Genomic DNA, 13,364 nt, shown 5'->3' with positions numbered 1-13,364 from the left:
CCATTTCTTCCTCCAGGGGAGTCTTCCCCACCCAGGGATCGTACCCAAGTCTCCAGCTACTCCTGCATTGCAAGCAGATTCTTTACAGTTTGAGCCATCAGGGAAGCCCTTTTTTTTTTTTTAACTGCTCTTAACTCTGCATGTCTATAACTAAGCTTGCTTTTCTGCTTCCTAACTCTGTAGGAGCTACAGTTCACACCTATTTTTCCTTTGACTCTATGCTAAATACACCCAGTATCTGGTGTATCCTTACAACACCCTTACCTTTGTAGTTACATATCAGAAAGAAGGCCACAGAGCCAGACTGTTTTTGGATTACTGACAGCCAGTCTATGACTGTCTTTGAAACAATGCAAGAGGAAGAAATCAAGATCCTAACACCTTTGCTCCTCATCACCAGCTCCTGACTGTGAGTCTTTATCTTATACAAGCCCCTAGACTCCTCCTGAAGGCGGGGCACAGTTCTTGAGGCATTCAGTTCAGTTCAGTTCAGTTCAATTCAGTCGCTCAGTCCTGTCCGACTCTCTGCGACCCCATGAATCACAGCATGCCAGGCCTCCCTGTCCATCACCAACTCCCGGAGCTCACCCAAACTCACGTCCATCGAGTTGGTGATGCCATCCAGCCATCACATTCTTTGTCGTCCCTGTCTCCTCCCACCCCCAATCCCTCCCAGCATCAGACTCTTTTCCATTGAGTCAACTCGTCGCATGAGGTGGCCAAAGTATTGGAGTTTCAGCTTCAGCATCAGTCCTTCCAATGAACACCCAGGACTGATCTCCTTTAAGATGGACTGGTTGGATCTCCTTGCAGTCCAAGGGACTCTCAAGAGTCTTCTCCAGCACCACAGTTCAAAAGCATCAATTCTTCGGCGATCAGCTTTCTTCACAGTCCAACTCTCGCATCCATACATGACCACTGGAAAAACCATAGCCTTGACTAGATGGACCTTGGTTGGCAAAGTAATGTCTCTGCTTTTTAATATACTATCTAGGTTGGTCATAACTTTCCTTCCAAGGAGTAAGCGTCTTTTAATTTAATGGCTGCAATCAGCATCTGCAGTGATTTTGGAGCCCAAAAAAATAAAGTCTGACACTGTTTCCACTGTTTCCCCATCTATTTTCCATGAAGTGATGACCAGATGCCAAGATCTTCGTTTTCTGAATGTTGAGCTTCAAGCCAAACTTTTCACTCTTCTCTTTCACTTTCATCAAGAAACCTTTGAGTTCCTCTTCACTTTCTGCCATAAGGGTGGTGTCATCTGCATATCTGAGGTTATTGATATTTCTCCCGGCAATATTAATTCCAGCTTGTGCTTCTTCCATCCCAGCGTTCCTCATGATGTACTCTGCATATAAGTTAAACAAACAGGGTGACAGCCCACTGTATTCCCCTCTCCACTGGTTGAGAATTAAAGCCACCTTTCTATTTCCTCCAAACTCTGTATCTGTATTTTTTTTTTAATTATGCTTCAGTAGGCAGAGAAACTGAGAAGGCAATGGCAAGCCACTCCAGTACTCTTGCCTAGAAAATCCCATGGATGGAGGAATCTGGTAGGTTGCAGTCCGTGGGGTCGCAGTGACTTAGCAGCAGCAGCAGCAGGCAGAGAAAGCCAAGATTTTGGCCAGCAATGGATGCGTGTGTCTAAGTATGACCAAAACAACCAGAGGCAGGTATCAGGGTAAAGACAGTGGATGTAGCAAAAATGCCTGCCGATGCAGGCTACCCATCGGAATACAGAGGGAAGTGGAGGTGGGGCTTTGGTTCTGATTTCTAAGGAGGAAATAAAGAATCTTAGAGAGGAGAAAGCTGGGGCCAACGCATTTCCAAGAGGAGAAAGAACTTTGAAATTTGCCATAAAACCAACATCCAGAGAGGGCCTACACTGTGGGCTCTTTAATATTTATTATTTCTTTTCATAAGCAAAGCAACCCTACAAAATAGGTGGTGTTCTTCCCATTTTACAGATGGAAACATATCTATAAAAGCCTCGGAGAGGTCAAGTAACTTGTCCAAAGTCACATGGATGGTGAACCTGGGAAGAAGTCACCGTGATGGTTAAATAGTTGTGAATAGAGAGGGGTCCAAGAAGTTTCTTTTTTTCATATATACACTTTTTTTTGGCAGCGCAGCGCACGGCATGCAGGGAATCCTAGTTCTCTGACCAGGGATGGAACCTGTGCTCCTTGCAGTGAAAGCCTGAAGTCTTAACCTCTGGACAGCCAGGGACGTTCCCAGAAAGGTTTCTTAAAGAAAGTAAATCATTAGCTACGCCTTATGGGGTGGACGGGATTCCCTGGTGGCTCAGACGGTAAAAGCATCTGCCTGCTTGCAATGCAGGAGACCCAGGTTCGATCCCTGGGTTGGGACGATCTCCTGGAGAAGGAAATGGCAACCCACTCCAGTATTCTTGCCTAGAGAATCCCATGGACGGAGGACTCTAGTGGGCTACAGTCCATGGTGGTCCTAAAGAGTCAGCAGACACGACTGAGCGATTTCATTTCACCCCACTTCAGCTGGAGAAGTAAGGGTCAGGGAAGCCCATTCGGCAAAGTCCAGAGCCTTGACCAAAGGCCATCAGATTTCTTAAAGCTGGAGATTTGTAGGTCAAAGGCATTAGGAGGGAGCGGGTGAGCCCTAGAGGCACTGATCGTCCGGGGGTGAGTGGCGGACTGGGCGGAGCGGGGCAGGGCAGGGTAGTGCTAGAGGGAGGGGGCGGGGCGCTGAACCCCGCCCTCGCCCGCGGACTCTGCCCTGCGGGCTCGGGGCCCCGCTCCCGTCCCGCCCCCACTTGCCAACGGACCCATCCTGCCAAGGGCCAACGCTGGCCCCGCCCCTCCCTTCCGGGCTCCATCTCCCACTTCCGGGCCGAGGCCCGGGCCCGCCTCCCGTTTGGCTTGGTAAAATCCGAGAGCCTGGCGTGCAGCATTTCTTGGGGTCCGCAGAGTCGGACAACATAGAGCGACTGAACTAACTGAACTGACGGAACCTGCGAGGCTTTGCTCCTCCAGATGCCACGGCCCTTCTCCTTCTGGTGCCAATCAGAATTCTCGCCCCAAGTCAGCGCAGGCCCTGTGTCGGCCGCATCCGGGCCACGCCCCTTCACCGAGGCCACGCTCCGGCCACGCCCCTTCCCATTTTGGAGCTCCCCGACCTGCCTGCTGGTCCCGCCCCTAGGCCCCGCCCCTTAGGCCCCGCCCCCTCCGTCCTCTATCCGGAGCGACTCTGGCGGCCCCAGCCGTCGTCTCAGCTGGGCGCCGGGAGCTGCAACCATGGCCGTCACCGCTGAGGGCGCCCGCAGGAAGGAGCGCGTCCTCTGCCTGTTTGACGTGGACGGGACCCTCACGCCGGCTCGCCAGGTAGGACCCCGCTCGTTCAGAAGCTCCCGTTGGGGGTGTCACGCGGACACCCAGAAGCCTAATGAGTGACTTGCAGCGGCGTGATCCCAGATCCCCCGGGACCGCGCGTGGGCTGCCGCAACACCCGGCCTCTGACACCCCAGGGCCGCACGCTGGGAATGGGCCCTCCCGATTCCCCACGTCACAGCCCTCCCGAGCATCCGCGCCCACGTTCTCTGCCTGGGTGCAAGGGGAATGGGTCGGATTCTGGAGGGAAGAAGCTGCCTACGATCAGGGGCCTAATCCCCTCCCCCACCAGGCCTGCCTCGGGACGCCACCCCCCTCCCGCCCCCTCTCCCCAGCCTTGGTTCCCACCCCCAGTTCAACCCTAGGTCACATCAGTAGCCCGGAGCTGTTGTCTGAACCGTGGGTTTCCATGCAGGGCAGCACACCCAAGCGTTAAGAGTCCCGATCGGTGGGGCGCAAGGCGGGTCTCGGAGCCATCCCTTTGCAAAATCGGGCTGGCCTGCGTTTAGTTTCTCAAGTCCCTTCCCTACTTTCTCTCCCACCTCCATTCTCCTCCTCTTCCAGGGAGGGAGGGCTTCTGTAGCATTCAGGCTGAGTTTGGGGGCTTCCTCCTCCTGGAGGTGAGGGGTTGGGGGCTGGTCTGGTCTCCGTGGGGATGTTGTGGTTCATGTGGGTGGGAGTGCGGTTTTCCTTCTAAAAGCATCTCACTGGGTTGATGCTCCAAACCTCTGCTCCACACCTAGTTTTTCTCCCATTGGATCTAACTCAGGATGAGCCACTGCCCCCACCCCCCCTGCCTCCAAGCTGGGCGTGTGGATAAGCAGGCCTCTTTCTTGCCCTCGGGTCTGGGTCCACCAGGACCTACTGAGGGATCTCCTAGAGCAGGAGCCACTAGGTCTGGGTGGCAAGGCAGGGGCTTATAGGAACCCCCCCCCCGAATGAGGGCCGTGGGGGCACAGGAATCGATCTGGCCACCTTGCCTTCCCACGGCTCCCAGGGCCTAAACAAGACTAGAGTGTCAATGCTGTCCATCTGCCTGGATCTGTCCATAGGACATTTTAAGTTAATTTTTAATTGTACGCATATTCACAAACACATTCTCTTGTAAAGAATGAAAACGTAACAGAAGGGTAAAGTCCCTTCCGACTAGTCAGGATTGCGGCCCAGCCCCATCCCCAAAGTTGTGTGTTTGTGTGTATGTGTTTGTTTATAGCAACTGGTATCATACTGTGTGTGCCCTTCTGCAACTTGCTTTTTTAAAAAATAGTCGACATCTAATTTTTTAAACTAATTAATTTGGCTGCTCCAGGTCTTAGTTGCGGCACATGGAATCTTCGATCTTCACTGCAGCACACAGGATCTGGTTCCCTGAACCCGGGGTCAAACCTGGGCCCCCTGCATTGGGAGCTCAGTGTCTTACCCGCTGGACCACCAGGGAAGTTCCTGCAACTTGTTAACCATTAACACGCCAAAACAGTGTGTTTTGGCACGCTCTCATGTTGGAAACACAGCCCTGCCTTATTCTGTACAAGCAAGCACAGTATAGAATTTCAGAGTAGCTGTGTGCCATCCTCCAATTGATTAGCTTATTTGTAGTTTTTCACTGTTATAAACGATCCCAGTGAACATAAACACCTGGGCAATTCTGGGTGACAGAGTCTTGGCATGTAAAGTTTTTGCTAGATCTTGCCAGATTACCCTCCAAGTGGCTATACCAATTTACACTCTGACCAGCAACATCTGAGTGCATTTCTCCTGTGTCCACCCTAGATAGTGTCAGCTTTGAGTAACAAGGACTGAAGCTCAGTTAGTTTACGTTCCCTGGAGGGACATCTTTTCAAGTGATTAGTCACTAGTTGTTTTTGTTTTGTTTTGTTAATTTATTTATTTTTCACTGTCCTGGGTCCTCCATTGCTATGAGTGAGGGCCTTCTCTAGTTTCAGAGAGCAGGGGCTACTCTTCCTTGCAGGTGCTTGGGCTTCTCATTGCGGGGCCTTCTCTTGTTGTGGAACACAGGCTCTTGGGCTTCAGTAGTTGCACATCCCTTGCCCTAGAGCACAGGCTCAGTAGTTGTGGCTCACGGACTTCGTTGCTCCATGGCATGTAGGATATTCCCGGATCAGGGAACGAACCTCTGTCTCCTGCATTGGCAGGCAGATCCTCTGCCACTGAGCCACCAGGGAAGCCCCAGTTGCTTGTTGTTTTTCCAAGCACTGTCTCATTTAATCCTCAACAGTGACCCTCTCCAGGTTCTACTGTGATCCCCATTTTATAGATGGGACAAGTGAGGCAAAGGCAAAGCCATTTGCTCAGGTTATCCTGCTATTGAGGAGCTTGAGCCACAGTTTGAACCCAAGTGCTTCTAATTTGGAGATCTGGGTTCTGAACCCTGACTGGCCCCAGATCCGGGTGGAACATGGGCTCCCAGGACTCTGAGCCCTGAGTGAGGGCTGGGTGGAGGGCTCAGACGTGCCGACGAAGCCTGTGCTTCCCTGCCCCCTGCAGAAAATCGACCCAGAGGTGGCTGCCTTCCTGCAGAAGTTGCGAAGTAGGGTGCAGATCGGTGTGGTGGGCGGCTCTGACTACTCGAAAATTGCCGAGCAGCTGGGAGAGGGGGATGAAGGTAAGAGGAGAGGCCAGAACCAGTTCCACAGTTGGGTGGTGGGGGTGGAGGGTGTGGGGAGCTTGGGAGACCCCTGGAGCAATGTGCCTTCAAAGACCCAGTCCTGCTTCTGTGGGGCAAAGGAAGCAGAGTGCATAGGCAGGTGTTTGCTCCGGGGATTTAACAAACATTTGGTGAACACCTACTATGTGCCAGGCTTCCCTGGTGGCTCAGACGATAAAGAATCTGCCCGCATGTGGGAGACCTGGGTTCAATCCCTGGCTCAGGAAGATCCCCTGGGGAAGGGAATGGTATTTTTGCCTGGAGAATTCCATGGACAGAGGATCCTGGCAGGCTGCAGTCCATGGGGTCACAGAAAGTCAGAGACAACTGAGTGACTAACAACACCTCAACAGTTACTATATGCCAGGTACTGTGCTGACTTTGGAGAAACAGCAGGGAACAAAGCAGACAGAATCCCCCCTTACATAGTTCCCTTTCTCAGTTCTCCCTGCTGAGTCTTGATTTCCTCATCTTTAAAATGGGCCTAATCAATAACAGCTACCACAGGTTGAAAATGACGTTGTATTAACTTCCTTTCATTTAATCCTCACAACTATCATGCTTTAGGGTGGGTATGATTACCTCATTTAACAGAGGAGGATTCTAACTAAAGTCATCCTGGCAGTTCTGTGGACCTAGAGACTTCTTCAACTTTTCCCCAAGGGTGAAAGTGTTAGTTGTTCAGTTGTGTCCGACTCTTTATGACCCCATGGATTGTAGCCCGCCTGACCCCTCTGTTAATGGAATTCTCTAGGCGAGCATACTGGAGTAGGTTGCCATTTCCTTCTTCAGGTCATCTTCCTGACCCAGGCATCGAACCTGGGTCTGCTGCATTGCAGGTGACTTCTTTACCATCTGAGCCATCAGGAAAGCCCCCTTTCTCCAACCCCTTGTCTATTTTATCAGCAAGTCCAAACATGTCTCCCCGTGTCCAGGTCTCCTGTGTCCACGTCTCTATCACCCTGCCGTCATCCAGGTGCTCTCCCCCTTCCTGACCCTGCAGCAGCCTCCTGGCTGTGCTCAACCACTTCTTGGTGGCAGTCAGAGTCAAAAACTGCCCCCGTGCAGCCAGCCTTGATGGCACAGTGATGGAAGTTCCTGTTCCGAGGGCCTGTGGGAGTGCAGGGCAGAAATGATGTCCTCTGCCGGGAAGTCCTGGGGGACTTCCAGAGGAGGGAACTGGATCTTGGAGAAGTGAAGGGGGAGGGCATCCCAGGCAGAAGGAGCTGCAGGAGGGAAGGCCCAGGGGTGTGACAGGCTTGTGTGCATGTTTGGAGAAAAACCAAGTTGCGCAGGCGAGGAGGCTGGAAAAGCAGGTTGGGGATGGAACAAGGGTGCTTTGAATGCCAGACCAAGGAGTGTGGGTTTCACCTCTCTCCTTGGCTCTGGGTGTCTGGTCTCACATCTCTGTCTTTCCCCCTGGCCTCTACGTGGACCTGAAGTTATCGAGAAGTTTGATTATGTATTTGCTGAGAACGGGACGGTGCAGTATAAGCATGGACGGCTGCTCTCCAAGCAGGTCAGTGCCCCTGCCTCTTCCCCTGGGTCTTGGGATACTTTTCCACAGTGGAACAGTCCCTGGGTGCCTTCTATCCTGGGGGGGAGGGGCACCGTGCCCACCACCCTCAGAGCCCTGTGTCCCTTTCCCAGACCATCCAGAACCACCTGGGGGAAGAGCTCCTGCAGGACTTGATCAACTTCTGCCTGCGCTACATGGCCCTGCTCAGACTGCCCAAGAAGCGGTGAGATCCCGCCCCTCCTGGGCACCCTCCCCGGCGTGGGGGTGGTGGGGACGGAGTCTTGCAAATGGGCCCTGACTTGTCCAGGGGTAGATGCGTGTCCCCCGTGAAGTCCCGGTGGGACTGGATTCGAATTCAGGGTCCTCCTTCTCTCTGGCTCCCCCTCCCTGCCCCTCCACCCACCCCCTCGCCCCCAGTGGGACCTTCATCGAGTTCCGGAACGGCATGCTGAACATCTCGCCCATCGGCCGGAGCTGCACCCTGGAGGAGCGAATCGAGTTCTCCGAACTGGACAAGGTGCCACCACCCACTGTCAGCCTTAGTCTCTAGGACCTCAGTCACTTGACCTCTCTGAGCCTATATTTTCTCATCCATGAAAAGGACTGGTGGTGGCAGGCTGTTCTGATCCGACCGGTGCCCTTTTGGACACCTGCTCTGTGCCATGGTTGTTGGCACTTCTGTGTCTTCCCAGCACTGCTGGCTCAGTGACTGCCCTTGGCGACCAGGACCACCAGCCACCTACTCACCTGAGCCAACACCTGGGGCATCTCTTCCACCTTCCCACCCCTATAGAGTCCAACACAGTAATTCCTGGGGTTTCAGCCTCCCGAGTTGGTCTCAAAAAATAATCCCTTCACCCCTGTGTATGTGCCTCTGCCCCCGCCCACCTGTTCTCCAGCAGCGCTGCTGAGTACCTTCTGAAGCACATCTGGCTGTCCTGCTTAACAGTCCTTCCATGGGCCCACTGGCCAACCTCCAGTGATCTCTGGAGCCCTGAGGGGTCTGCCTGGCTCAGACACCTCCCTGTGCATCTGTCTTTGGAACACACCAAGATCCCTGTCACCTTTGGGTGCGCGGCCCCTGCTGACCTTGACTTAGATTTTGCTCATCACTCCCTGCCCTCAGCTCTCAGGGATGGAGGCCATCCCCCAGGTCTTTTCATATCAGCCCATCTCTGACCTTCCCACTGGCTGCCCTTTTTAAACTCTATTTATTGGCTGCCTTGGGTCTTACTTGCAACATGTGGGATCTAGTTCCCTGACCAGGGGTGGCACCCACGTCCCCTGCATTGCAAGGTGCGTTCTCAGCCACTGAACCACCAGGGAAGTGCCCTGACCTGCCCTTCTGCTCTCCCCTTTGCTGTCTCTGCTGCAGCCATGTCCTCCCTGCTAATTCTAGAGACAGCAGACTATCTCCTACTTGCGGCTGTGCCTTCTCACCTCCATCACATCTGCTCAAGTGTCACCTCTGTGTCACCTTCCCAGTGTCACCTTCCCTAAGCATGACACGTAACCCAGCACCCCCTTGTACTTCCTCCTCTTCAAAGTTTTCTTTCTTCCCAGGCAGCCTTCACCACCCACTAATCCAGTGAATCACCTATTTTTAAATCTTGATTATCTGTCTCCTTCACTAAAGCTGTAAGCTCCTTAAGGGCTGGAATTTCTGTGGCTGTTGGCTGCTAGATCCATGGGCCCAGCATATGCCTGACAGAAGTGCTTGAGACATACTTTTTGAATGAAATAGATGATGTTATCCCCATTTCATGAATGAGAAAATTGAGGCTCAGAGAGAGAAAGTGACTTGCCCAAGGTTATGTAGGGAATGAGTTGCAGCCCGAAGAATTGAACTTGGGCTTCTGCTTGCTTCCTTCTGATGTTTCCCAGAGACTGGGTGGGACTTGGTGACAACTCCCAGCTTATCCAGCTCATCCCCATTTCCGCCCTGGACCCCAAGGCCCACAGGCAATGCCCGCAGGCACAGAGACTTCCTTGTTGGGATGGATGATTGACTACTGGCCAAGAACTTCCTCCCACACACATACTGAGAAGCGGCCCTTTCTCGGGCCACCCAGGTTTTCCATCCCAGCTCCACCTCCTACTTGGCCAGCAACCTGGAAAAGTGACTTCTTTGCTATGTGCCTCTGTTTTCTCACCTGTAAAGTGGGGATGATCACAGTTCCCATCTCATGAGGTGGAACACGCTGACTCTTCCCACAGCCCCTAGGGTCTTCTCCTGTATTTTGGGTCTTGTTCTGCCCTCTTCTGATACTGGAGAGGGGCATGAACCTTCTGATCTGTGTGCCCTTCACCAGCAGAGATCTAGTACTAATGTTTTACCTTCCTTCAGCCCCTCAGACCCTGAGGGCAGGTAGTCCCCCTCCTTAGCTGAGGACATTGAGGCCAGAGAGCACGGGAACCTGCCTGAGGACACCGTACTGTTCTCTGTAAGGCTGGGCTTGGCACATGGAGCTGTCTGGTGACCAGCCTGGTTCTCTGGAGACAGACAGTGCAGCTGCCCTGGACCATTTATCCTGAGCTTGGGCACCCTTAGCTCTAACACCGGACCCACAGAGTGGCCTCTGATAGGGGCTGGCCTCCCTGGGAAGCCAAGGCTTTCTGGGAAGGTTATACCCTCATCTCTGCTCCCATGAGAGGCCGTCAGGGTTCATTCAAAACACCTCTTATCCTTAAGCCCAGGAATCGACTCAGAGTCACAGCCAGCAGGCCCAGCGGCTGGCCTGGGGCCTAGGCAGCCTGCCTCTGTCTCTTATGTGCTCCCTGAACCACATTTTCAGGCTCCCGGCTGCTGGCTGCCGCCTGCCTCTCCTCCCCTTCTAGTCCTACCCATCACTGACTGACCGCAGTGCAGAACGGGGCGCCTTAACCCCCATGCTCTGAAACCCTCAGCGGCTCTTGGTCCCCTGGGATGTGTCCAAGCTCCCCAGCCTGGCTGCCAGGCCCTCTGTGAGCTGATCATCCTGCTGAGCTCTCGAGGTGGCCAGGTGGGGGCTGCCCACCGCGGTGCCTCGACCACAGCGAGCCTGCCGTCTGCTCCCACGGCCATGGCCCCCATCAGCTCAGCAGCTAAGACGCTCCCCTCCAGACCCAGTGTGGCTGTTCCCCTTTGTGGCCCCAGCAAGGCCAGGCTGGGGAATCCCTGGGCTAGTGAGTGAGTGTCCCCTTCTTGGTGTTTGTAGATATGCTGCAGACTTCCAAGGTCCCGCCCAGAGGGGTAGGGGCCAGGGACTCCTGGGCACCGCTGTGTCCCCTGGGGCTGGGAACACATGGGAGGTGCTCAGTGAAGGCACATTGCTGCGTGGTGGGTGCTGTGATCATCCCCACCTTCTGCTGACCTCTGTGCCCGCTGCTGCTTCCCACATAACTAAGTCAGTAAAGAATGCCTGCAATGCAGGAAACCTGGGTTCAATCCCTGGGTCAGGAAGATCCCCTGGAGAAGGGAATGGCAAACCACTCTGGTATTCTTGCCTGGAGGATCCCATGGACAGAGGAGCCTGGCAGGCTACAGCCCATGGGGTCACAAAGAGTTGGACACGACTGAGCATCTAAACCACCAGTGCAACTTGCTCACAGGTCTCTGCATGCTCTTGGCTCTTCACACTCTGAGCCGTGGCTGGGCTGGGCAGAGCTGACAGGGCTGAGCCCTGCCCTGAGGTGAACACTGTGACTCAGGACTCAGACCGTCCCATTCCTTCAGCCTTCCTCCTCAAGCCTCTGCTCCAAGGCCTCCTTCAGGATGCCTTGCCTGATCCGCTAGCACACCTGGCACTGAATTTACTTTCAGGACTTCTGGCCCTGCCTCTGAGGCTGGGTGACCCTGAACAAGACATTGGCCCTCTCTGAGCCTCAGTTTCCCCATCTGTAAAGTGGGGGTCATGACCTCCACCTGGCGGACTTAGTGAGCTCACAGGCACTGTCTGCCCAGCCCAGGGCCTGGCACACAGCGGCCCCCTGAACCTCAGTCTGCTCCCTCCCCTTCTGCAGAAGGAGAAGATCCGGGAGAAGTTCGTGGAAGCCCTGAAAACCGAGTTTGCTGGCAAAGGACTGAGATTCTCCCGTGGTACGTCCACCCCACAGAGGGCCTGAGAGGTCTGCCACGCAAGCCCACCCCAGGGCCTCACTGCCAAGGCCAGGCTGAGCCCCGAGCACCTTCAGAAACCTTTCCCAGTCGCCCAGGTGCAGCAAGGGCAGGCTGAGCCAACACAGGCAGGGACCCCAACCCCCAAAACTTCCCCTAAACCTAGGCAACCCTCACCGCCACCTCCCCTACAGTGGCCAGAGGGAGCCTTGTGGACATACAGCCCCCTGTCACACCCCTGCTTAGAGCCCTTCCGAGGCTCCTTTTGTCTCCTAATGAAACTCAGGCCCACCCCCTGCACCCCAGGACCTATACGCCCCTTCTCTGCCCTGAGGATCGTATGGCTCCCGGGCAGCTGCCACTCTGGCTGAGGTCTCAGCTCTGTGTCACCTTCTTGGAGAGCTGTCCCCAGAGCACACCAGCTGGAGAGCTTCCCTACTCCTCCGCCCCTGACCCCTGCCATCGACGTACATGAGCTGAGAGGTGGTCTGGTCACTTCCCGCCCCTCCTTCCACCTGGATTGTAATCCCGTGAGGATCCTGAGCCTGCTCTGCGCCTGGTGCTCAGAAGGCACTTAGGAGTTGTTGAATGAACAGATGAATGAAGGGCCTTGCCCAAGGCCTCTCTGCTTACCTCATCTGCTCGCACCCCCCGCCACACCCTGCAGGAGGCATGATCAGCTTTGACGTCTTCCCTGAGGGCTGGGACAAGCGCTACTGCCTGGACAGCCTGGACCAGGACTGCTTCGACACCATCCATTTCTTTGGGAATGAGACCAGCCCTGTAAGTGTGCCTCAGGCTTGACCTTGGTCCCCCTACCCACCCAGATCAGGGCCAGGACACCGGGTGACGGGACACACCTCCTGGGAAACTCCCAGAAAGCAGTCAGTGTTCACCAGCCCCATTATACAGATTGGAAGGCTGGGACCCAGAGCTGGTTGGACACTTGCCCCATGTCACAGAGCAAGTCAGGGCCAATGTGGTGAAGAAGGTGGGCCTCCTGGTGGTTCTGAGGGGGCCTGGAGGAGCAGCTGTGTAGGAGCCAGTGTGGGGAGGGGGCCCTAGGCCAGGTGGGCGTTGGGCCTCAAACCTGGGAGCCTCCTCCAAGCACCACATGTGTACACATGCCTTCACTGCCCTTCTTCCTCTGTGTGCAGGGCGGAAACGACTTTGAGATCTACACCGACCCCCGGACGGTCGGCCACAGCGTGGTGTCACCGCAGGACACAGTACAGCGATGCCGCGAGCTCTTTTTCCCAGAGACAGCCCATGAAGCGTGACCAGGCCTGCACCTGCCCCTCAGGACTTCCAGGGAGCTCTGCCCACGCCTGAGAGAGCCCCTGGCCCTGGCGTTGGGGGATGCCAAGGCCCCTCCTCTGGCCCAGGACCCCTGCCTCGTGTTACCTACTGAAGGCCCAGCTCTATAGGCCCGGGGTCTGTGTGGATGGCCACCCGCAGCCAGTCAGCTCCTGGTGGGCCTGGCCTCCATCCTCCAGCCTGATCCAATGGCCCTGGCTGCAGCTGCTGCCCAGACTCTTGGCAGAACAGGTTTCTGTCTACGCGGGAAGCATGTGCGAGTGTTGGTACGAGATAGAGCCCGCCCTGCCTGCCTGCCTGCCCTCCGTGGGGTGCAGAGCAGTGGGGACCGTGCCCATTCGTAAGAACTTTATCTCATGGATATTAAACCCTGTGGAGCGCAATATGGAGTCCGAGTGGCTA

General features: G+C 55.0%; 1 protein-coding gene across 2 annotated transcripts; it reads left to right on the top strand.

The window, feature by feature from the left end:
• The first annotated feature begins 2,916 nt into the window (after positions 1-2,916).
• PMM1 (phosphomannomutase 1) lies at positions 2,917-13,363 on the top strand. Of its 2 annotated transcripts, XM_088837523.1 has the most exons (9): positions 2,917-3,359; positions 5,871-5,988; positions 7,473-7,549; positions 7,681-7,772; positions 7,967-8,066; positions 10,544-10,714; positions 11,552-11,627; positions 12,313-12,428; positions 12,803-13,363. In XM_088837523.1, exons 1-9 carry the CDS (start codon positions 3,273-3,275, stop codon positions 12,923-12,925), a joined length of 960 nt encoding a protein of 319 aa, XP_088693649.1. In that variant the 5' UTR covers positions 2,917-3,272; the 3' UTR covers positions 12,926-13,363. The 2 variants fall into 2 exon arrangements, with proteins under 2 accessions (XP_088693649.1, XP_055251528.1); XM_055395553.2 differs by lacking the exon at positions 10,544-10,714 and having other exon boundaries at positions 2,936-3,359.
• The last annotated feature ends 1 nt before the right edge of the window (position 13,364 follows it).

This window comes from Moschus berezovskii, chromosome 6, assembly GCF_049115385.1.
Source record: "Moschus berezovskii isolate FMDL1 chromosome 6, NW_MosBer_1.0, whole genome shotgun sequence".
Lineage (NCBI taxonomy): Eukaryota > Metazoa > Chordata > Mammalia > Artiodactyla > Moschidae > Moschus > Moschus berezovskii.
The sequence above is the reverse complement of the archived record's forward strand: the minus strand, read 5'-3'. Positions and strand labels throughout refer to the sequence as shown.

Excerpts from the sequence above, each read along its gene's own strand:
- PMM1 (XM_088837523.1), top strand. The coding sequence starts at position 3,273 with ATGGCCGTCACCGCTGAGGGCGCCCGCAGGAAGGAGCGCGTCCTCTGC. Across the intron at positions 7,550-7,680 it reads GACGGCTGCTCTCCAAGCAG|ACCATCCAGAACCACCTGGG; the intron begins GTCAGTGCCCCT and ends TCCCTTTCCCAG. Across the intron at positions 8,067-10,543 it reads AGTTCTCCGAACTGGACAAG|GTGGCCAGGTGGGGGCTGCC; the intron begins GTGCCACCACCC and ends TGAGCTCTCGAG.